General features: G+C 40.9%; 3 protein-coding genes across 5 annotated transcripts; 2 read left to right on the forward strand and 1 right to left on the reverse strand.

Moving 5' to 3' along the window:
• Positions 1 to 1861: 1861 nt before the first annotated feature.
• On the reverse strand, positions 1862 to 8237 carry dpf2l (D4, zinc and double PHD fingers family 2, like). 2 transcript variants are annotated; one of them, XM_068594425.1, is made up of 11 exons: positions 8176 to 8237; positions 6744 to 6904; positions 6545 to 6652; positions 6110 to 6303; positions 5559 to 5651; positions 5383 to 5467; positions 4828 to 4965; positions 4096 to 4227; positions 3844 to 3956; positions 2754 to 2835; positions 1862 to 2273 (listed from the first exon to the last, which is right to left on the reverse strand). In XM_068594425.1, the coding sequence occupies exons 1-11, from the start codon at positions 8205 to 8207 to the stop codon at positions 2188 to 2190; spliced, it is 1224 nt and encodes a 407-aa protein (XP_068450526.1). In that variant the 5' UTR covers positions 8208 to 8237; the 3' UTR covers positions 1862 to 2187. The 2 variants fall into 2 exon arrangements, with proteins under 2 accessions (XP_068450526.1, XP_068450517.1); XM_068594416.1 differs by having other exon boundaries at positions 6110 to 6306.
• A 782-nt stretch (positions 8238 to 9019) lies between these two features.
• On the forward strand, positions 9020 to 19910 carry LOC137791770 (high-affinity choline transporter 1-like). The gene is made up of 9 exons (XM_068586920.1): positions 9020 to 9061; positions 14255 to 14478; positions 15603 to 15716; positions 16613 to 16768; positions 17380 to 17528; positions 17815 to 17958; positions 18769 to 18922; positions 18994 to 19211; positions 19293 to 19910. The coding sequence occupies exons 2-9, from the start codon at positions 14292 to 14294 to the stop codon at positions 19836 to 19838; spliced, it is 1668 nt and encodes a 555-aa protein (XP_068443021.1). The 5' UTR covers positions 9020 to 9061; positions 14255 to 14291; the 3' UTR covers positions 19839 to 19910.
• Positions 19911 to 20611: 701 nt separating this feature from the next.
• On the forward strand, positions 20612 to 23425 carry ttc9c (tetratricopeptide repeat domain 9C). Of its 2 annotated transcripts, none has more exons than XM_068588531.1 (4): positions 20612 to 20745; positions 21561 to 21912; positions 22209 to 22391; positions 22894 to 23425. In XM_068588531.1, the coding sequence occupies exons 2-4, from the start codon at positions 21564 to 21566 to the stop codon at positions 23031 to 23033; spliced, it is 672 nt and encodes a 223-aa protein (XP_068444632.1). In that variant the 5' UTR covers positions 20612 to 20745; positions 21561 to 21563; the 3' UTR covers positions 23034 to 23425. The 2 variants fall into 2 exon arrangements, with proteins under 2 accessions (XP_068444632.1, XP_068444642.1); XM_068588541.1 differs by having other exon boundaries at positions 20658 to 20970.
• Positions 23426 to 23535: the final 110 nt, after the last annotated feature.

A 23535-nucleotide genomic window follows, 5' to 3' on the forward strand; every position in this document is an offset into this window, starting at 1 on the left:
CCAGATTTCCTTACACTGCATGCATTATACAGTATGTAACATCCTACTTCAAATGAAACTACAATCTTACTTTTTGTATAGAAATAATCTGTGTTGTACCAGTGGACAGTGTTAAAGATGGTTTTTAAAAGATTGAATATATTTTTGTTTTTGTTGAGGGTTTTCAATCCCCATCATATTTTTTTGAGAAATATTTCACACCTGTGAATAAACCGCTCCATTCCCTTTGTGCGTTTGTCACATTTTCCTGTGAAACACAGGAAACACACAACACAAGACTTAAGACTAAGGCTTGACATTAGTTGGTAGTGTGGATGTGCACAAACCGAGCCGCCATCACAGAAGCAACACAATACCTTAACACCAAGTAACCTGCAGTGCATTCGACTATAAACTAATCAAAATGTACATTTGGAAATTCCAGCAGGAACATATGTATATGTATTAATATGTAAAACAATTACAATGAGCATGTAATTCAAAGTGATTTTTATTTCAGTCAGGCTAAATTGGCTTTGATACCAAAGAAATGTAAAAAATAAAAATAGTACAACAAAGTACATAATTTTACAAATACTCATAATGGAGGTCTGACATATCAGAATAATCAAATAAATTCAAACATGTCACAGTCATAACAAAAATAGAAAAAGTACAGTACATAGAATGCATTAGGAGCTATATTGAAGTGTTTGCTATACCATAGACTTTACAAAATTCTACTAGAAAAAACTCCCAATACCAATGAAATATCAGGTAATATAAAATGTAAAAAAAAAAAAAAAAAGCACAAAAAACAAACAAACATTTGTGGTGTGTGTGTGTGCATTCATACAGGTGCAATCTGCATGCAAATCTGCCTCGGTGTGACAAATGATAAAAGCAGCTACAGTCTATAAACGATACTGTGTAATCGGTTCAACAGCAGATGCTGACTTGTGAAGGGTGATGTCACTGCAAAACTGTTTCTTAAAAGCTAGCACAAAACATCTTTCAGAAAAGGTTGCACTTTTATGATGACTAGTTTCGCGTATTGGGCAATTTCTTCCAAAAACAACAGCATTATCTGACTTATTAAAAGTCATGTTTTTTAAAATGAGAGGATGTTAGCTCTGTCTGATGGAGAAATAATATTGAAGACAGGCATTTCACAAAATGTTTCTGTCTCGTCATGAATCCAACTTACAGTAGTTTGCTCCGTTGTATTGTGTTTGGTTGAAGTGACTGATCAAACCTTAACCGAATCGAAGATGGTTTTGGTGCAAGCCTAAAGAAGCAAGGCCAAAGAGTTTGTGCTAACAGTTTAACGAGTCAAAGGCAAAGTTTTTTGTTGGGAAAAAATTAAGACTTTTTTTTTTTTAATCATATTTGTCCCACTGATTTCAAATGAAACAAAGATGGTTGATGTGGTTATGATAAACTCCATGGATAATTGTTGTGTGTATTTCTTATGACGGTGGACCTTGGCACTGACCGGCTCCCCGCAGGGACACCTTTAAAAGATTTACGCTCCAATGGATCAGACAAAGTACACAAACAAATGCCACTACAAAAGTCCACTAGTAACCAGAACAATAACAATAGTAGTAATAATAATAATAATAATAATAATAATAATATTCCTTGACCGTATAAGTGGTGATTTTTTTTTCTCTCTCCCAAATTCAGGGAGTAAAAATAGATAATTTGTCAGAAAAGAAACTGTGTTGTCTCGACAGTCCACACTGTGTCCGAGTGTGAAAGCGTGCAGATAATTAGCTGCGAGGCTAATCCGTTTGCTCCTGAGAGCTAACATGGAGACAGTGGTTACTGTGGTTGTTGCATGCTCTCTGTCATTGTATCTAGTCTCTCTATGTGTGTGTGTGTGTGTGTGTGTGTGTGTGTGTGTGTGTGTGTGTGTGTGTATGCATGTGTGTGTGTGTATGCGTGTGTGTAACAGTCCAGAAGAGAGTGTGTGTGTCTATACTGTATATACTCACAAAATGTATGTGTTTGATGGCAAGCCGCAGGGGTTTTGCAGGCAGGTTGGTAGTGATAGGTTGATTTCCATGTTGACCGACACTGTAGATATTAAGACTTCTAAAGCTGATCTGCAATCTGGCTCCGCTACATCTGGAGAGAGCCTGGTGCTCTGGACCGAGAGGAGGTCTGATGTTTCCATCGAGGGCGGGACTTGATAATATGATGTCACTCAGGGGTGGAGCTCTGATTCTGCTGGTATATGGATGCTTTGTCCTTCAACAGAACCAGGCACAGGTGGCAGCTCCAGCTCCCTGTACAATATATAAACACAGTGAGGTCAGCTTCCTAAACAAAGAGATATTTTCTCACATGTATATTTCTACATTCTACACCTACTGTGGTCAAGCATTTGAACCGTGGTTAGCTCCTCGCACTAGTGCTGCCGACATTACTAACATTAGGACTGCTCCTGTTGATTTCAAACATGGATATGTTGTTCACAATGTAGTATTATCAGTGAGCAACGGCTAGACAGCATTTGTGCCAATCACTCAATCGCCTATTTATATTTTTGTCAGGCGACAAAGATAGACAGTTAAACTATATTTCACAGTATAGTGGTTAACTGAATAATTTATCCGCGGTTCACATGAGGTGGGATCCACACGGATTAAGATCTATTACACCACTACTATCAATGCTAACAGTACCTGCCTTCAACCAAGTGATGATATCAGGGATGTATAACAAGATGTGCTTTGAGTCTGTTAACGTCTGCAGCATTAGCTTACCCTCTGGTGGTTCAGTCATCGGGGGACTTAGACAGTACATATGGTAGCCTCGGTCACAGTCATCACAGAACAGCAGTTGGTCCTACAAAAACACAACATCATGGTCAGTCTACTGATTAGGCAGGAAGAGAAAATCAGACAAGCAGAGAAAGTGAGACTGTTTCACGATAAACTGTGGCTGATAGCTGCAGTGCTACAATTCACTTTATTTCCATTCCATCCCAGCTGACATTGGGTGAAGGCAGGGTTCACTCTGGACAGGTCATCAGTTTATCTCAGGGCACATATAGAGACAGACAACCAGTCACGCTCACATTTACACCAACGGGCAATTTAGATCCTTCTATTAGCCTGAGCTTCATGTCTTTGGACTGTGGGAGGAAGCCCATGCTGCCAGAGGGACACCATTCAACCTCCACAGAGAAGGACCGCCTGGAATCGGGGATCGAACCCGTGCCCCCCTTGCTGTGAGGTGACAGAGCTTGCCACTACACCACCACCAGCCCGACAATTTACTTAACGATTAAAATTTTCATTTTATTCTAAAATGTAGATGCGTAATTGTCCCTTATAACAACTCAATTCATTATATTTGACGAGTCTGATTTACAATTTTGGGTGCAGTTTTACTAGATAGTGCAATCTTTAACCAATCTTTAATCTTAATCAATTCATCTGAGGCACACATATTTCTGTTGGCAACCAACTTGCTGAAATCTTGTTGCCAGCTTTGCTTCATGCTTAACAGTCACATTATTCGACCGTATGCGCATTTGACTCAATGGGGACATATTTTGGATTGATGATGGCAAACAAAAACAGATAAGATTACTTCTTCTCATGAGCTGCTCACATCTTACAAACTCACAATTCTGTTCAAGAAATACATGGCCAGATATTTATCAAGTTTACCAGTGACTTTCAACAACTAAATCAGTAAAAAAGGAAGTGAGAAAAATATGTTCATAACAATTTGCAAAGGCTCACTTTTCTCTCTTTATGTTAACTACATGCATACAGACATGACCTGCAGGAAGGAGGGGACAAGGGAGAAATGTTGTCATGTGTGTATATATAAAGAGCGTCTTACATCATTCTCTGAGGTGCCGCACACATTGCAGCACTTGCACTCTATGCACTGCCAGCGGTATGTCTTCACTGCAGCCATCATCACTGGTGTGAACTGCAAGCATGTTGGGTGGCCTGCCAGAAGGAAAAGACATGGGAGAAATGTTTTCAAGGAAGATGCAAGAACAGAAAACTTGAATGGCATAGCAACAGTAACTAAGGGGCACTAAGTGAATAGTACATTAGTAATGAGAGAAACATGTCAAGTTCATACCCGAGCGTCCGCAGTCTGAGCAGGACACGAGCCCTTCTGATTGGCCAGTCTTCTGGTTTATAGTGGAGTCTCCCAGACAGAAGTCACAGTAATCGTTGGGCAAAGCCAGCCCATTGGGACCTTTCTTAGTTGCTGATGGGAGAATGAGTGAAGAAACAATTCAGTCCATGTCAATTGAGTAATCAAGAAGGATGATTTGACTATCTGTTTCCCGATGAATATGTTGATGTTGGTCTAACAGTAGTAAAATACAGTTTATAAATGAAATATTTTAAACGTTGAAACACTGACAAACTTGTTCATGCTGCATATTAAACAAAGACCCTTTTATCTTAGTAACTGGCTGATGATGGATCTTAACTCATGATCCAAACAAATGAATGACTTGACAACTGACAAAACGCACTTGTTGAATGGAGTTGCTAACACAATGTTGTGTGCACATAAAAAAATAGCAATGCGATGGATATGTTGGGGGCGAATACCAAAATAAAAATGATATGCTTAAAAGATCCCAACTGTGCAAGCATGTTTCAGTCAGGAACACTGAGTCTAATCCCAAATTTTGGATTTAAAAATCATGAAAAAAAAAAAGAATGAAAAAAAAAGAGACAAAAGTATGACAGAGTGACGTCCCTTATACAAACACACACACACACACACGCCACATAGCATGCAACCAAACCCTTCCCTCTCTCTCTGTCTCTCTTTCAGCACTAGAGTGTGACTCACTCTTCTGCTCCTCAGGCTGGCGGCGAGGAGTGGGTGGTGCCTCGATCTCCTCGCGGTCCTCGCCCTCCTCCTCGGCCAGGTGAGAGTGTGTATAGTGGTAGCTTAGTCCAGGGCGGTTCTTGTAGCGCTTCCCACAGACTGACACACACACACACGGTCATACAAAAGTGTTAAAGAGATGGCGGCTAATTCTAATTACCGTCCAAAAAAGGCCCAAGATGGAACCACAAAACTACGCTGATCAGCACCTGACAACGAGCTTTATTATCTTTTAGTTTTTAAACTTTTTTTCAGATGGTAAACATTTGGCTGACGCGCTATTTTTTTTTGCCAGCAGGAAGTTACAGAGCACACACGGAGCAGCATCTCAGGATAAGCAAAAGAATCACATTTGTACTTTACAATTTCTATGCTGTGAAAGGTTCCAGATGGGGTCTTTCAGATCACACCATGCATGGCAGGAGGCTTGTTTTTGTCTATCAGGTGGCAAAGCAAAAACCTCTCCGGCTGACATGCCTGACACACACGGACTTAGTAAAGAAAGCTTCTACTCACTGTCGCAGGCGTAAGGCTTGTCCCTCTCCTCCAGCGCTGCAGCCGCAGCCTCCTGTTTTTTCTTGCCATTCTTGTCACTGCGCCCCTATGGAACCCATTTAACAGTTGACGCATTGTACACTACTGAAACATCAATCTCACGGTGGACTGACTGCAGAGAAAGACGAGGCACTCACCTTGGACTTGCTCTTGCCTCGTCTCTTCGGAGTCTCATCCTCAAAGTCGTCATCATCCAGGTCGTCCAAATAGTCATCGTGGTCCAGGACTCTCTGCAGTGAGAAGGTCTGGGTTAGATCTCACTGTATTGGATTTATGAACGCTTCCCTACTTTATTTTTCTTAACATTTAGAGTTTAAATTTGATTCATGGAAAGAACTTAATTGTAACAAAATCTAAATCCATCCCTGTATTGTTGTACTTTGCGGTAGCAACAACATCATCATACAAGAAAGACCTGTTTTTATAAATTAAACCGACACAAACATACACACAGGACAACAACAATCGCAGATTGTGCAACGGCGACAGGAAGTCCAGACGTTTAATTTACACGCAGACAGTGCATTTCTAATTTATTTCTCTGATGCCCCCCATAATTAAATACATAGAAGATTGATACTTGGCTTCCTTGTATCGATACAATATCGCCTCGCAAACTACTTCTATGCTGTATCGTTTTTTTCCCCAACCCCTACAGAAAACAGGTTCAGCCAGCTTTGAGCTACACCTTGCGGATACGCCCAGAGGACGTGTGAGTGGTCGCCGAGGTGGCAGGAGGCTCCACAGCTGCCGAGTCATTTTCAGGGGCCCGAAGGTCCGACACTCCGCTCCTCCTGTCAAGTGGCTCCCCCTTCAATAGGGCCTCCAGACTGCTGCCATCCACTGGCCCTGAGGCGTCACGCTTCAGACCAAGCTCCAAATCTGCTATACAGACACCAAGTGAAACGGTAAAACATTCATTGACACAACATGAACACAGAATCAGACAGACACAGAAACATATCCACGTTAATTCACAGAACAGGACCTCCAATCTGTAACTATTGAATATGAACAGATATTTACTAAATACACAACATTTTACTGGTAAAGTTCTACGGGGACAAATTAACTGACCATGACATGTTTTTGTGATAAGAGACAAGATGTTCAAAAGTGTTACCTGCTTTGAGAGGGGGGAAGGCCAAGCGGGGATCCTCCGGGGGATGAGAACGGCGTTTCTTCCTCCAACGACGGGCTGGGTAAGTGTACAGCTGCCCCGGAGCTACACCTGATGAGACACAGAAGAGCACATATAGAAGAACCAGCAGGCGGCGTATGTTTTGATGAGATCAAATTATCATTCCGCGCTCATTATATACCTGCACTCCGGTGTCTCTTCTCCATCCAGATGTAACAGTTGGACTGGGCTACTCCAGTCTGAGAATCCAGGAAAGGCATGAGGATGCTGCGCTCAGCACACAAACGAGCATTGTAACTATGACACTGCTCCATGGCATCTCTGTAATACTGCTCTCCCAGCCTGAAATGAGAAAGTGGAACACTGATAAATTAAATAACAGAGATTCAGATAGACTGTTAATAATCACGGACAGATAAATGTTGAAAATGTAGCTTTAAAATAACAAAACTGTGTAAGACAAACACTCTACCAATGTAATGTATGCAAGTAATATATGTAACTACGAATGGATTATTTCTGAAACCTCTGACATGGATTTCATTGATTTTTTTTTATACAAGAAAACATTGCATAAGGGGCGGGGGATGTTTCAAATGCATTTTGAATGTTAAAAGTCTGTTGAGCCACCGAGCAGATATATTTGTCAGGAGTGTAACACCAGTAGGCTATAAACTGCGGGTCATTTAAATACATTGATCCAGCAAAATATACATTTAAGTGAACATTTGACCTGTGAAAAAACGTCACTGAGAATCTAAAACTGTCTGAAAGGTCTCCACAGTGTGTTCACTCCTATTAAGACAATATTGAACTGGGGAACATAGATACGCTCCCGAAATCACTCCAAATTGCTTTTTTTGCACCACCGATTGTTACTTTGTTAGCATGTAATTGAAACATAATTCACGACTCTCACGTCCACCACTTTGATATTTCTAACATTTAACATTATTACAGTTCCAATACGGCAGCCATTTTCGCTGTAGCGTAACTAGGGCGAGCGAGTGAGCGCCGTTCCTTCTCTAAACACGTTTCTGTTCTCGTCTTCCTTCTCTCGCCGATCTGTCGCATTGTGGCATCAGTCTGCTCTTAGGGCTGCTGCTCTGACTGCACCATGTCCACGTGAAATGAAAGCACACACCGGCCAGCCTGGCTTCACTACAATGCTCGACAACGCCAGTAACGATGGAGGCACGTCAGAACAAAAGGTTGATTGTTAGCGAGCCCCTCGTCACAACAAAGCCCCCGCCAAGCTGACAGGGTACTGCTAAATTAACTCTCTCATTCAACTGCAGGTGGCTGGTTAGCAACAGTTTGGATACATCGCGAGAAACAGCACCTGTGACATGGCCGTGTAAGAAAAGAGTAATGGCTAAAACACGGCTCAACAGTGGGTTCGCCTCATTTATATTTGCCCACAGCTAACACGCTAACATTAGCTCAGTGGGTAACGTTATTCTCTCGGGACAAATCTTGTACTGAAGATTAAGGATGCGACGTTTAACGTTACGGTTTACGGCAACCTGCAGTAACATGACGATTGATCGGTTATACGTTCAACTCGGTCAATCTGCTCGTTTTATTCTCACAACAAATAAAGGTAAACTTACACTTTCACAACACTGTCGACGGCCGCCGCCATGTTTGCTTATTGCGGTTGTGTGAAGTGGCACTGCGCCTGCGCGTGAACGTTAGTGAGCGTTACTGCCTCCTGAGGTGGAAAACATGAAGTTCACGTTAAACAGGCTACACACGCTTCACCTTCACTAAGATAATTATTTTGAGCAGACCATATTTAACAAACTCAACGATCCCCCCATCACCTTTCACCTCGTAATCAACTCCTCTTTTTCAATTAAAATCCCATAACTTCTTTCCACAGACGGCCCTTAGTGGGCCCAAATGGGTCGAAAGCGGTAAATAACGCCAATTGATGCACTGCAGGCATCTGATTTTAGAGGTCAACTGCACATGACAGGCAGTATTTTAGGAAAAGGTTGCTATTCCGGCACATTTTTTGTATATTACAAATACCCCTTCGTCTTTTATTTTTATATTTAATATTGCTTTATTTATATGTATAAGATAAATATGTATTTTATGAATCCTCAAGGGGAATTTTTTTCAAATGCTGCTGTAAAATAAATGCTGCTGTAATGAAACAATTTCTACTTGCAGGGTTAATTAAGTAAGTATCTATCTATATATTTTAACTGGATTTAAAAACCTTAAGAATTACATATTTCGTTTGAAACTATGAACAAAGCCAATCAATAAAACAAAGCATTGGACAGTTACCAAGGATTCTACTTAAAAAGCTGTGTGGTTCAGTTCAGAAAGGGAAAAGTTATAACCTTTATGCCTAAATATGCTCGGATTGAGGCATGCTGGGTATTACAATGTGCATACATTTTTGCTTAAGACTTGTGTCACGTTTGAAGAAATATCCCCTGACCACAGAAGCCGCCGCAGTCCGGCTGCATTTGGATTTTTCAGGTAACAATACTACCCACAGGGATCTATCATACTTTAATGGATTCATACAAGCTCTGAGGATTACAGAGAGGTGTCTTTTATTGATCCGATTGAATGCGACTTTGTAAAGTGTATTACGTTATGCTCCTTGCTTTTTTACTGTGCAGTCGTTTTTCTGCTGGCTCTTGCCTTTGTTTGCCTTTTTCTGCTAATATCTTCTGATATTTTTGTTTTTCTTCTGTGAGAATCTTTGCGCAGCAGCTACTGGACACTTAATAATCACTGGGACTCTATTTCTCTGCAGATTTAGTTGGTTATTGCCCTACTTATGCTGGTTCAAAGGTACATTGCTAAAGGCTACTTAGCAGCTAAGCTAAAGCTGAGGAGCAGCAAGATGCCACCCGTTTCCCTTTCAATGGACAACTACTACAAACTCTTGCAGTAGATTGCAGTTTTGGAAACAAAAATCCACCGACTAGAAGTGAACGTGGAGGTAATTGGACCGTTTTCAGAATGATACCACTTTACCATGGACTCAGAATTCTGTACAAATGCAAGCTAAGACAAAGCTAACTACTACCACCAGGCCTACCAAGAAACAGGAGGGCCGTGTAGCTGTTAACGAAACCTCAAATGGTAGTCCTTCCTGGAACTCTCTCAGTGCAAAGCCGAAGAGGCATTTACAGTCTCAGGATGTGGGAGGACCAGGACGATTCACAGGCATAGCCCAGCCGCCTGAGATTTCTGATGCAACTGGCTGGCCTGCACTACCATGCAGGCAGAATTCCTCCTTAACCCCTGTATACACGGCCGAAAACAGCTGGGAAAAGTAAAATAAAAGAACCTCTACAACAACCAAGCCTACAACTTTAAAACAGGTTTACTCCATTGTTGCAGCATCCTGAATCTGATGGCCTGGATAAGCAGCTATCTTCTCAAAGCAGGGTAAGAACTGAGAGTAAATGTCAACGTAAAAGGCAGCAGGAAAAGCCACTGATTGTTGGTCACCATGCTGTAAAAGACGTCAGAACGATCTGCAGCAAGAATACCAAAATACTTTGCTTTACGCCGGATATGGTCTCTAACATGAGAGACAAAATCCTGGACATTGTGGCTGACCATCCCACGATGAATAACCTCATTGTGCATATGGGAAGCTGTGATATTGTGAAACAAGAGTCTTAAGTTCTGAAGAGAGACTTTATTGACTTTATTGTCAGCTCTGTCAATGCTGAGGTGTTTACCAGTGGCCCTCTTCCACCAGCCAGGAGAGAAGATGAAAGATTCAGCAGGCTGTTTCAACTAAACAGATGGCTGTCAACTGCATGTACTGACCATAAAGTACATTGTATTGACATTTTTTAACATTTTCTGGGAGTGTATACATCTTTTTAAGGCAGATGGAGTTTGCCTGAACAAGTTTTCTTCCTGCGTCATCCGTCTGTTCCCACTGCCAAAGACAGGAGACAAGAAGAGTCTAAACAAGAGATAACCACACAGCACCGCCATCGAGACCTCACGGGAAGGATGCCGAAGGAGAGCCAAGCGGAGGAGTCTCCACCCTCAGCATCAAGGATTGATCCTCCTCTCAGAGAGGAAGAGTCTTTACCTCCCTCCCCCTCACCTACTTCCACCTCCAATACTTCATCCAGGTCCCTTTCCTCACTGACCGCATGGAAGAGCTGGTCAGTGCCGGAACCAAATTCAACCCTGTCTGCATTGTCATTTCCCGTGCTAAAACCCCTCCAGCTAGACCTCCGCCACTGACTCTAAGTCCTCTGACACTAACAGCAAAGTTAAAGCGCTGTGCCCCTCCCCCGCCTCCACAACGGCTCCATAACCATCCTCTATCTTCCCTACCTGATAAATACATGAATTGATATTTTGTGTGGGTCTAGACTACAAGGCTACTGACACCACTGATTATATCCGGGAACAGTCGCAGATGTCTTTTGGTCATTTTACTTCCTTTAAATATGTGGCTCTGAATTCCACTCAGGTTTTATTCCTCAACATTTACAGACCACCTAAATACTGTGCAACCTTTTTTGATGAGTTTACTGAACTGCCGTCTATCATTTGTATTGATTTTGATTGTGTTGTCATTGTTGGTGATTTTAATATCTATGTTGATAATCCGCAGAACAGAGGGTCTATAGAGCTATGTGGTGTCCTTGATAACCATGATCTGACTCAGCATGTAACTGGTCCCACCCACAACAAGGGGCACACTCTAGACATGATCATCACCAAAGGTCTAAACATTTCCAAAGTTACTGTGACTGATGTTGCACTCTCTAATAATTTCTGTTTTCTTTGAGAGTGCAATCTCCCTGCACACAAATGTCCAAACCGGGGTTGTGACAAAGCGTTGTATCACTGAAAACACCAGTGAACTATTTATTCAGATGTTTTCCTCAACGCCAGCCCTCTCTTGCATCTCAGTCAATAAGCTTTTGGATGGCTTTTTGAATGTTATTTATGCCATTGCACTCACTAAGAGGTTGTCTCGGGTTATAAAAGAGCCCCCCTGGAGAAACGCCACGCTGGTCCGAATAGAGAAAAGAGAGTGTCGGAAAGCTGAGCACATGTGGCAAAAAACTAATCTCCAGGTTCACTGTGGTATCTATAAAGAGAGACTTTCAAATTATAATTTGGAACTTAGAAATGCAAGGCAGTCCTTCTTCTATGACATCATAACCAAAAACAATAACAATACACACGCCTTATTTGCTACCGTGGACAGGCTAACAAACCCGCCGGTGTCGGTAACTGTTACGCTCCAATCCACCTGGGCATGCAATCAATTTGCTTCCTATTTTGCTGACAAAATTCAGAAAATTAGACAGGCAGTCGGTGGCTCCACACCAACCACAGGATATGTGTTGTCGACATCTTTAAATAGCATCCATTCAAATATCATGACACAAATTCATTCAATTAACCAAAGAAACCTAGAAGACATTACACACCATCTGAAAACCTCCTCCTGCTGCTTGGATATTCTACTAACACACTTTTTCAAAAACATTTCACACTGCATGACCTTTTATAAATTGTAAACACATCCCTTCTCTCGGATGTTTTGCCACAAGCCCTAAAAACTGCTGTTATTAAACCACTCCTAAAGAAGGCTAGTTTAGACCTTGAAATATTGAAAAACTATAGGCCAATATCAAACCTCCCATTTTTAAGTAAAATAATGGAAAAAGTGTTTTTTCAACAGCTGAACAACTTCTTGGCTGAAAATAACAGTTTTGATGTCTTGCAGTCCGGCTTTCGTCAGCACCACAGTTCTGAAACTACTCTTGTTAAGGTTTTAACGACATCCACATAAATACAGACAGTGGCAGAACTTCAGTCTTAGGATTACTAGACCTTAGTGCTGCAGTCGACACGATCGATCATGACATACTACTAGACAGACTGAAAGTCTGGGTGGGACTCTCTGGCGCAGCACTTAACTGGTTTGAATCCTACTGAAAGGACCGACAATACTTTGTGTCGGTAGCTAATTACACATTAAAGCAGATTAGTATGACATCAGGTGTTCCCCAAGGCTCAATATTGGGGCCTCTTCTGTTCAACGTCTATATGCTTCCACTGGCTCAGATTATGAAAAACAACAAAGTGTGTTATCATAATTATGCAGATAACATACAAATCTACATAACTATATCACCAGGGGACTATAATCCCATACAAGGGCTGGCTAAATGCATTGAAGAAGTCAACATCTGGATTTGCCAGAATTTTCTCCAATTAAATAAAGATAAAACAGAAGTTATTGTTGTTGGTCCCAAGGATGAACGATTAAAAGTATGCATTCTGCTTCAATCACTGATGTTACAGTTTTTTTCCCGATTGCTAAACGACAGCGGGCACAACTGGAGTCACATGTGCAAAACTCTAACTACAGTCTGCACAGCAGCAGTTCATGTGGACCAAACTCTAGTTTGTTTTTCATTGCTTGAACACAGTTTTCAAAACTCTACACACTTATCCCATGACTTTAACCACAACCTGCACAACGCTGTGGATTTACAGCACTTTGTTCAAATGCTAACACAGTGCTGTCAAAACTGTGAACCACACATTCAAAACCGAATATATTTCAGCCTTGTGCCTTTCAAACACTGCTGATTGCAATTTCAGCTGAAAGGATAAGCAGGTGTCTTGTTTTAGACTTGTTAGTAAACACACACACACACACACACACACACACACACACACACACACACACACACACACACACACACACACACACATATATATATATTACAGTATATAGGTAGATCTCAGAAAGACTCATTTTGGAAATGGAGGGAGAATTTCATGGAGGGAGAAAGGTGCATTGATAAGGCACTCCAGAAGGTTCTTCCCCAGGTGCATGGCAAGAGAGAACATTAGATGGGATGTTGATGAAAACATGTGGCCTGATGCTAGAGAGAGGCAGGATTAGCCCCTTCATTATTTGTTTGAATTACAGTATGTACTTTTAGTTTCTACCTTTTTTTTTCTCATTACTATAATTCCGTAAATTATTACAGACTATTGAAGCAAACTGCTAATTTTGATTTATCTTAAAGAATTGTTACGTTCTAAAAAAATTAATAAATCATGTGAAAGAATGTCACTCTTTTCTTTGAAGAAAATATTATTTTGTATGAAGTCACTGAAATTGTTCAAACAATTAAGTTTGTATTTTCTGTATTGTTGTTTGATGCTTGTGTTTTTACTCTCAGTGTGTTCTGAGTGACAGTGTGTGTCATCTCAGTGAGGGTTGTGCATAGTGTTTGGCTGCACTGAGCGTGTTTTGAGCCATGTGTTAAGAGTTGTGTTGCTTGGAATGAGTTTTGCAGGTGATGCGAACTGTTTAGCTCCGGTGACTGTTGGTAGTGCAGACTGTAGTTAGAGTTTTGCACATGTGACTCCAGTTGTGCCCACTGTCGTTTAGCAATCGAAAAAAAAATGTAATAACACGCGCAAACACACACACACACAAGCACACACATATATACACACACGCACGCTAAAGCTCACAGGTGGGGGATTGTGTCTGACAACCTAAACTAACCTTATGCCTCTTCCGCGGAGTGCTAATACCGTTACTGTTTTTTTTTTTGCTGGCTTAAAGTGGGTGGAGCCAAGTACCTTGGCCCTATATGTGCTAGCCGCCAAAGCATAACCAGTTTTGCTTGCTTCTACACACAGAGGCTGTGGGAGCCACAGTCCATTGATCAGTCATTGCATGATGACCTTGAACATGCCAGGACTAGTGCTGATGGTACTCTTCTACTTGCTGGTGCTGGGCACCGGCATCTGGGCCTCCATGAAGACCAAGCGGCTGCAGAAGAGCAGCCTGGGTGACCAAACAGAGATCACTCTGCTGGGCAACAGGGGCATCAGCCTGGTGGTGGGAGTCTTCACTATGACAGGTGAGTGTGGCACAGCTGAATTCAAAGAAAAGCAAATTAAAGTAGAATAAGTAGTTTCGGGGGTACATCTGGATGGATTTTTAAAATGTATTCTTTAAATTAAAGCTATCACAATGAGCCAAATGGTAAGTACAATGCAACCATAGTTGCCTTATTCCAACAACTCTACCTCTTTCAAAACCTTTTTTTAAAGACTTCCCACATAAAAGCATGCTTACTTCAGCAACTAGGCCAACACATGCCGCCGTTAAGACAAAAAATACCTATGGGCTAATACTTTATAGATGCCTATAGTCACTGATAACTACTGGATATTAAAGTGTTTAACTCAGGTGATTAGCATTACTCATATTCTGATATTTTACTTAAGTAAAAGTAGCATTTCCCTCCTACAGTAAAAAAAAACAACAACAACCTCTGGCTATTCCTTTATATACTGCTGGGATAGCTTGACTTTACTAATAGCTATAAATAATACAGTCATTTATTACTTGAGTTTTGTTTTCATCAATTCGAAGCAACTCATAACTGAAGCTGTCCAAAAACTGTAGTGGAGTAAAATACAGATACAAGTGCAGTATGTCAGTTATATTCCACCACTGATTATTTTGTAACATGTTGTAACGTGCCAACATTATTAAAGGGGCGGGGGGGTTCAAACAATTGGTATTCTGTTGGGGAAAGGCAGCTGAGTGTGGTGTTTAAAATGTATAATGCAATTACAACGGTTTATTTTTTTTTGCTACTTATATAACAACATAAATTGTTAAATGGAACAGTATTCTATGCTGCAACTACTTTGAAAAATTGGTATTTCTCACATGTGTGTGTGTGTGTGTGTGGTGTGTGGTGTGTGGTGTGTGTGTGTGTGTGTGTGTGTGTGTGTGTGTGTGTGTGCGTGTGTGTGTGTGTGTATGGCACATTCAGTCTTGTGAGTGTGTTGATTTGGCCCTCAATGCAGGCCAAATGCATTACAACAACATTAACATCCAAACACTATGATGATTTTAGTAACACAAATATGTGTGTGTGTGTGTGTGTGTGTGTGTGTGTGTGTGTGTGTGTGTGTGTGTGTGTGTGTGTGTGCGCGCGCACGTGCACATGTGTGTGTGTGTGTCCTACAGCTACATTTGTTGGAGGTGGCTACATTCTTGGTCTGACAGAGGTAGTGTTCAATCCAACTTTGGGACTGACGTGGGCTGTCATGCCGATAACAGCCGCTCTGTCTTTCATTATCGGTAAGACAGTTGTTCAGGCATCTTAAAATGGCATCACGTGTATATGTTTTTACAAAATATAAATAAAACATTGTTTTTCCCCCCCAGTAGTGACATATCAAGGGGCATTTGTAACATCACTTAGTATGATTTCACAGCTGAAAAAAATATTGCAACATCTGAAATATTTAACTGTTGTGTCAGGGCTTGTAGTAGATAAACAGTGGTATGTGGTATAGTTAGGTTGGGCCGATCTGTCCTATAAATGACATTCCTGATACTGAAGTCACGTTAAAAAAATTACTGCAAACAAACTGTGTTCATCCTGAAGGAAATAATAATGACAGGAAAGAATAATGTGTGAAATAAAAAACTTAACTATCTATTATCATTCTGATAATATTCAAGGGGGACAATTCTAAATCAGTTTGGCACTGTGAAACAAATTATGTCTACCTGTTGGAAGAAAAAAATATTCACGCTTAATAATTTACTGTTTCACTGTTATATTCAGACTCCTCATCTTACTCTCTCTGTTTAATATTACACACAAACTCAACATGTCTCCTGATAGCAGGGACACAGGGGAATCTGTATGTTTCTGTCTGAAAGCACGTGCAGTTCCTTTGTTCTCATATGGCCCTTTCTTACAAACCGCTCTATGGGACGAGGGAAAAGGGTCCCGAGTAGGACGAAGACGTCATGAGGGTTTCTGTTAGTGGGTCATGATTAGTATTTAAGAGGTGGTTCTCTGAGAGATCTTTGAGCAGTCTTGGATATGCAATTTGTCTGTCACGTTGTACTTCTGACTCTGCTCCTTCCTTGCAACGAATAAATGTTCCTGTTTTAATGATTTTACTCCGAGGGGTCGAGTGAATTTTTCTAACACTACCCTTTGGTTCGATTCAATTCTTCAGGTGGACTTTTCTTCGCCGAGAGGATGAGAGACAAAAGATATGTAACGATGATGGACCCGTTTCAGATCAAGTATGGAAATGTAATAAGTGCAGTTCTGTCCCTGGCACTGCTGATATCTGACATCATCTGGGTTACAGGAACTCTAATTGGTTTAGGTAGGTCACACAGACACTTTGCAATAATATCATTTATACTTCAAACCATTGTTTACTTTTTGGACCGTGTAGAACGTACATGATTTCCAATGAATTAATATTCTTTTGGTTTAAAACATGGAATGAAACCTGCCTTTCATTTGCACCAATAGCACTTTAGTAGCAGTTAGATGGCACTTACTTATAGCACTTTTGTAGTTTGGCTCTCTTGAAGAAGTTGTTCTTCCACAAGCGATTTGTATTTGGGCGAGTATAATATTTCCAAATGTTTAAACATGTTTCAATACCTGAGGAAAGAATTCAAACAAATAAGTTTTGTAATGTTAAACTTTCACTTCATAATCTTGAAAGAGTTGACAGCTGTCAAGAGACAACGGTTGAATTTAATTAGAATTTGACGCACAGTCTTTGTTTAAAGTATTTTGTGTCAGTTACACACAGAAACTACATGAAAGAATACACAGCAAAGGGAAGTTAAAGTTAAAACCATCTATCAAAACTTCATCTAATCATATATTGTGCACAAAATACTCAACAGAAAGAACAATTGTTTTAAAATGTATAAAATCGTAATTTTCACCTAGATGTGATTGTGTGGTTGTCTTTTTTAGGTGCAACAATGAGTGTGATCCTGGATTTGCCCTATTCCGTTTGCATTTGGATCTCTGCCACAGTAGCCATCATCTACACACTGCTAGGAGGCCTCTACTCTGTCGCCTATACAGACATCATACAGTTAAGCCTCATATTCATCAGTTTGGTGAGTTCCTCCCTTTCTCCACAAACTTTTTTTTTATTGCAACAACCTGGAGCTGTTCAAATATTTTCTTGTATTAGCTTGCACTTTATTGGATTCAACAAAACTTCCCTCAAGGCACAACATCATCTAACTTGTTCTTACTTAACAAAAAAGTGTGTGATGCTTTGCCAAGGTACTGTGCAAAGTCTACAAGCATCTGCTAGTCACATGTACAACTGACACATTATCGAGTAAAATTACATGTTATAAAAAGGTTGAAGTCAGTGGTTCTTTGTCTTTTCTGCAGTGGTTCTGTGTCCCATTCATCTTTATGAACCCCCATTCAACTGACATCACCAAGACGGCTTTCAACTTCACCTACCAGGCCCCCTGGATTGGTTCGGTGGAAAAAGAAAAAGTATGGAGGTGGATTGATAATTTCTTAATATTGGTAAGGGTTACATTTTGACACAGCAGTAAATTAATAAGTGTACATACTCAAATGAATAATGGCTGAGTTCCATTTATCTTCAGCAGTTTAAGAGTCGTGGTATTGTGCACACTGGCTCCCCATGGCTTACTGAGAACAGAATAGAACAGAGCCCTTCTTAGGGTCATCAGTAACACTTCAAAGGAAGGCTCAAATGATGTTTTCGTTCAATAAAATGTACCCTTAAACTGCCACAAAAAAGAATGTGGTGTTATATTTTTCATAAAAGTATAAATATTGATCGGAGGGATCAATACCAGTGCATGAGAGTGATGCTACAGTTTGTATTTTGGTAGAAAACAAAACATCTTCATTTCTAAACACTGGGATCCGTGTTTCTATTGTGTTCTAAATTTGAAACAAATGTTTGAATTTGCCATAAAGGCTTCGATAGAAATGAATGAGGAACAGAGCGAACCTTTTAAGAACAGAAGTGTTTTTTTACTTTAACGTGCAGTCAAAATGTCCTTATGAAACAAGGTTGTCTGAGAACATGATAGTTTTCTTGCCCACCTGGCATTAAACTTTGAGATTGGAAAAGATAATTTGGACATCTCTTTCTTCAGTATATAAGCAGGTTTCTTATTGTTTGGAAAGTGTGTATATAATGCTGATTTTAGTTACATTTATCTGACATATTGTACTGAAAATTAAATTATTATGCAATATGTTAAATTCCACCGTTTGTGGTTTCATGGAAATTAAAAGTGAAGTGAGGCAACAACTACGGACTTATTTCCACTGTGGTCCTTGCCTTTTGTTTTTTCAAAGTCACTGGGTAACCTTGGATATCAAGACTTCCATCAGAGGACGCTGTCAGCTGCCTCATCAACTACAGCAAAGATCACCTGTTTTATTGCAGCTCCCCTCATCTTCATACTAGGGATCCCATCCGTCTTGATCGGGGCAGTGGCCGCTTCAACAGGTAAAACAATTTAATTAAATAGCAAATGTGTAGAGAGACTATGCTAATTCATGACACATCTTTGTCGTCAGATTGGAACTCAACCGCATACGGCTCTGCGACCCCATACGAGCGCGGTGAGGCCAGTCAGGTTCTGCCTATTGCTCTGCAGCACCTCACCCCACACTACATCTCCATCATTGGTATTGGAGCTGTAGCCGCTGCAGTGATGTCATCAACAGACTCGGCTTTATTGTCCGCTGCCTCCATCTTCACATCCAATATCTATAAGAACACACTGAGGACTACGGTGAGAGGAGACCTGAGGGGTAGATTAGACTTGTGGTTATTCCTTTTCTGTTTCAACTTACAGGCTTTTTCCCCTCTGCAGGCATCAGACAGGGAGCTCCAGTGGGTGATCCGTGCCACCGTGGTGTTGGTGGGCTTAGCTGGCACCCTACTCACCTTCTTACACAACAGCATTTTGTTTTTCTGGATTCTGGGGTCAGGTATAACCTACACCATCATGTTCCCTCAACTTGTCTGTGTCCTCTTCTTTTCCATCTCCAATGGCTACGGTTCGACCATGGGCTTGATTATTGGAGTGTTGCTGAGAGTGCTGAGCGGCGAGCCAACAATAGGGTTGCCTGTTGTTCTCCACTTCCCAGGTTGCACACTGGAGAACGGTGTATATGTCCAGCACTCTCCTGTTCAGACGATCTGCATGTTGTCCAATATATTTGCTACTTTATTGTTCTCCTTCCTTGCATCACTGCTCTTCAATATAGGACTGATTCCTGAGAGATGGGACGTATTTAAAGTGAAAATCCAAAAAACGCCCCAAAAAATAATGTTAGTGAGCAATGGCGCAGAGGAGGAGAAACCTGAAGTTTATAATGAGATTGAATTCATGTTGACCACAAATCAGCAGGATTGAAATAAAAAGTATTTACTGTCATGCTGACAGGTTTTTTTTTTTACAGACAAAATACATATATGGTGTAAGAATTTTGAGAGATAATACAATGTTTTAAAGGAGCTGTATTCAACATTCTAAGCATTAATATAGCAGCAAACATCGATTTTTTTTATGTAAAGATATAAAGGAGTAATGTCTTCCTGAGCAGAGAATAAAGTCCCTCTAAGTGTGTTGTTTACCAAACTTTTCCTGCTTTGATGAAGTAGCTGGACCGGCCGTGCGTGCTTTTACTGCACGTGAGTGTGCTATCTTGGTTAGCTCATGGTCGCGAGCTGATCGGTGCACTGTGCTGATGTTGGTAACGCCCGTGTCATCTTTGAATCAACTTTGTTTAATGTCGATACGATGGCTCCAATTGATTGATCAATCATCGGAATCAGAGGACAGCATCTTGGATAACTGCATTTTGAGTTTTGCACTTTCTGAAAAAACAGAGATGAGTCTAGTTTGATATCGTGAAAGAGATTAACTAAATCAAGTGTACAAGGAGATTAAAACAGCGACATTTATTTTTTAATAATTAAATAGATGATGATAATATATGGTACATCTCCTTATCTGGTAATATAGTTTACAGTTATCCCACTTAACATTATAAGATTTTTAATTAAGGTGTTTTTAACCCACAAAAAAACTTGGAAAGAGTGCATGACGCATGAATTAAATATAGCACTGGCATGAGATATTCCTGTATTTATGTGCTGGTAATTCCTGGGTTGGCCTTGTTGTGGCGGTAACGCTGCAAGAAGTCCAAGTTTTGATCTCTTCTCCAGAGAGCGAGGAAGCACCACCAGTACAAACGCAGAACGATTGGCAACGGCCAGAAGTAGTTGTCCGATGATTATCTGTTCTGGATGCGAATAAGGTGAGAAACGTTTCCGTCACACGTGAAGACGCCAACCCCTTCAAGACGAGCGGACATCCTGAACGGAACGAGCGTTAGCTGGTGTGTGGGAAGGTTAGCTAGCTCGGTTAGCTGTAAGCCGCAAACCGTCAACGTTCTGCTGTGACGTGACGTCTCACAACGTTCGTTTAAGCCCGTCAACGTTCGTTTAAGTCCGCCAACGTTCGTTTAAGTCCGCCAACGCAGGTAGGTTGAATACAAAGTAAAGTGGCGTCTCATGTGTGACAAACGCAGCTGCACTAGAGATTAGATATCCAGCTAACGTTACTTGGCAAAATTGACATAGTTCTACAGTTGGGCGCAACGATCCCAGATCCATTCAGGGTGAAACCAGTGAATTTAACAATTTAAAAAAACGTGCACCTGCCAGACTAATTCATTCTAGAAAGCTGCCACTATGCGTGTATTCGTCGTTCGAGAGGTTCTTCTTCTTTGTTTTTTTAATGGCGGTTGACATCTAAAATGCTGTATTACCGCCAACTACTGGATTTAAACTAACATCTCCACTCGCTAAATTTAATGACTCATTCCTACTGCTGCCCATTGTTCTATAAACTCTATATTTCCCAGCTGCTTGATAGAGCCCAAAAGCTTCTCTCACCTGCTGCTTTCCTAGAAACTCACCGCATCGATAATGTTGTCCGGTTTCTTAAATTCTTTCTATTCCCGCAGTATTTAATAACCAGTGCTGAAAAGAAGAAGAAAAAACTGTCGAACCACTTGAGTGCTGCATACAACCAGACCCAGGATTAATGTGTATTTATTAATCTCAACAGCTGATGAGCTCAACTGCAGAAATGGAGGCTGCAGGAGGAGATGAGAGCATGGATGTGTATGGGGAGGCAGCAGAATCAAGCTTTTCTAGACACCGACAGACGTCTGTAAAGTCAGTTTGGACTTCGCTACAGGAAGCGGCCCAAATGAAAACACAAGGGAATATTTTCTACAGGGAGAAGAACATTCGCTCAGCCATTGGCCGTTATCACCGAGCTCTGCTGGTGCTCCGAGGCCTCGACCCTGATGTGATGAAGTCGGTCAAAGGGTTTGGACAGGAGGTGCCTGCTCTTACACCTGAACAGGAGGCTTCACTGAGAAACACACAAGTGGACTGCTACAACAACTTAGCTGGTAGATATTGTCACACATTTGCCAGTGTTGAAAAGTACTATATTTGGCCTAAACATATCTATTTAAGTAGTATCACTTCAAAGAAATATGAGTATCAGCTAAGTAGTTTCATGTAGTTGTCAGTTTTATATTAAGTTCTAATAATGCCCAACCAACAAATCCCTCTGCAATTCAGTGATGCTCCGAAGAGATGACTTCTTTATAATGGAGCTTTTTCATTGGTTGCATTATGAGGAAAATTGCCAGCCGGCTATCATATGTATAATATTATTTATGTATAAATATATCTCTTTCAGCCTGTTTGTTGCAGAAGCAGAGTGTTGACTATTCTCGTGTGCGGGACTACAGCCTGCGGGTGCTGCAGTGGCGACCGGGTGACATCAAAGCACTGTACAGGGCCGGAGTAGCCACTCTGGAGATGGGAGATGCCCACACTGCCAAACAGTACCTCACCCAGGCCTGCAGAGAGCAGCCTAATGGTAAGAAAAAGAGCTAGCACACCAGGGTCCACTTATGCTATCGTCTTGCATGTTGTTTTCACAAATCCTTTTAAGATGGATACTTATCTTGAGTGTGTAATCGGTTCTCATTTGTGATGCTTCCTTTTCTTAGTGCAGTGTATACATACATACAGTTAAATATGAATCTAAAGCCAGTTATCTTAACTCGTCATGAAGTCAGCTCCAACTTTCCACCCACCAGCACTGCTTCAGGTCACTAATTTACACGTTATATCTTGTCACTGATTAAACAAACAAGATATGTTTAATGTGTCCTGTATTAAAGGTCTTTCAAATAAAATATGACGCTCTGCCAAGTTTCTGTTTTTTTCACTCAAAGAACATTTGGTTCTGTCATAGACTTGTTTGGTAAATCTGTCTGTCCTGTGCATAACCCTGCATATTCTTTACTAGTCCTCAGCTCTTGGATAAAGGAAAGTATATTTTTACAAAATAAAACACATTCCTTTTTCTGTCTCAGATGCCAATGTGAGGAAACACCTGCAGAGGGTGGAGGAGAAACTGAGTCAGGATTTACAAAAAGAGAGGGCCATGTACCGAGGCATGTTTCCCCCCAGCGTGAAGAGCAGCCCCGAAGAAGGGATTAAGCAAACCCAGTGAATGAGTTTTAGCCGGCCAGCGAAAGCCACCAAATCCAGCCTCATCCTGAGAGACTCTGTTCAGCCTCAACTGATGACAATCCAACTAAAGATTGTTAACACATCTTGACTAATATTACCTAAAGGTGTTGATCAGGTGAGCATAGGAAAGTAAGACTTGAAAATCACACAGAATGCTGGGAGGCGGTCAAAATGAAACAAAAGATGTCGCTGCTGAAAATAGAAAGGAGAGGATGGGGAAGTTAGTTTCCTAGCAACACGGATGCAAAGCTGTATTTAGTTTGGATATTTCACAAAAATGCCTCTAAAAGCTAAAGTGACACTCTTAATGCACTAAAAGTTCTGATTATGCATTCATGATTGCAGCTGTCTGGTCGGTACTGTGAATGCGATTTTGTGAGTTTAAGTAAAATATTTGGTTTTCTAAATAACACCCGGTCTCTGTCTCTTTAACACAATAGTTTGATTATAAAAGATTAATAATGTATTTCAGGCACAGTGCA

Source organism: Clinocottus analis, unplaced genomic scaffold (genome assembly GCF_023055335.1).
Source record: "Clinocottus analis isolate CAN_PGR_092001 unplaced genomic scaffold, fCliAna1.0.p SCAF_10, whole genome shotgun sequence".
Classification (NCBI taxonomy): Eukaryota; Metazoa; Chordata; class Actinopteri; order Perciformes; family Cottidae; genus Clinocottus; species Clinocottus analis.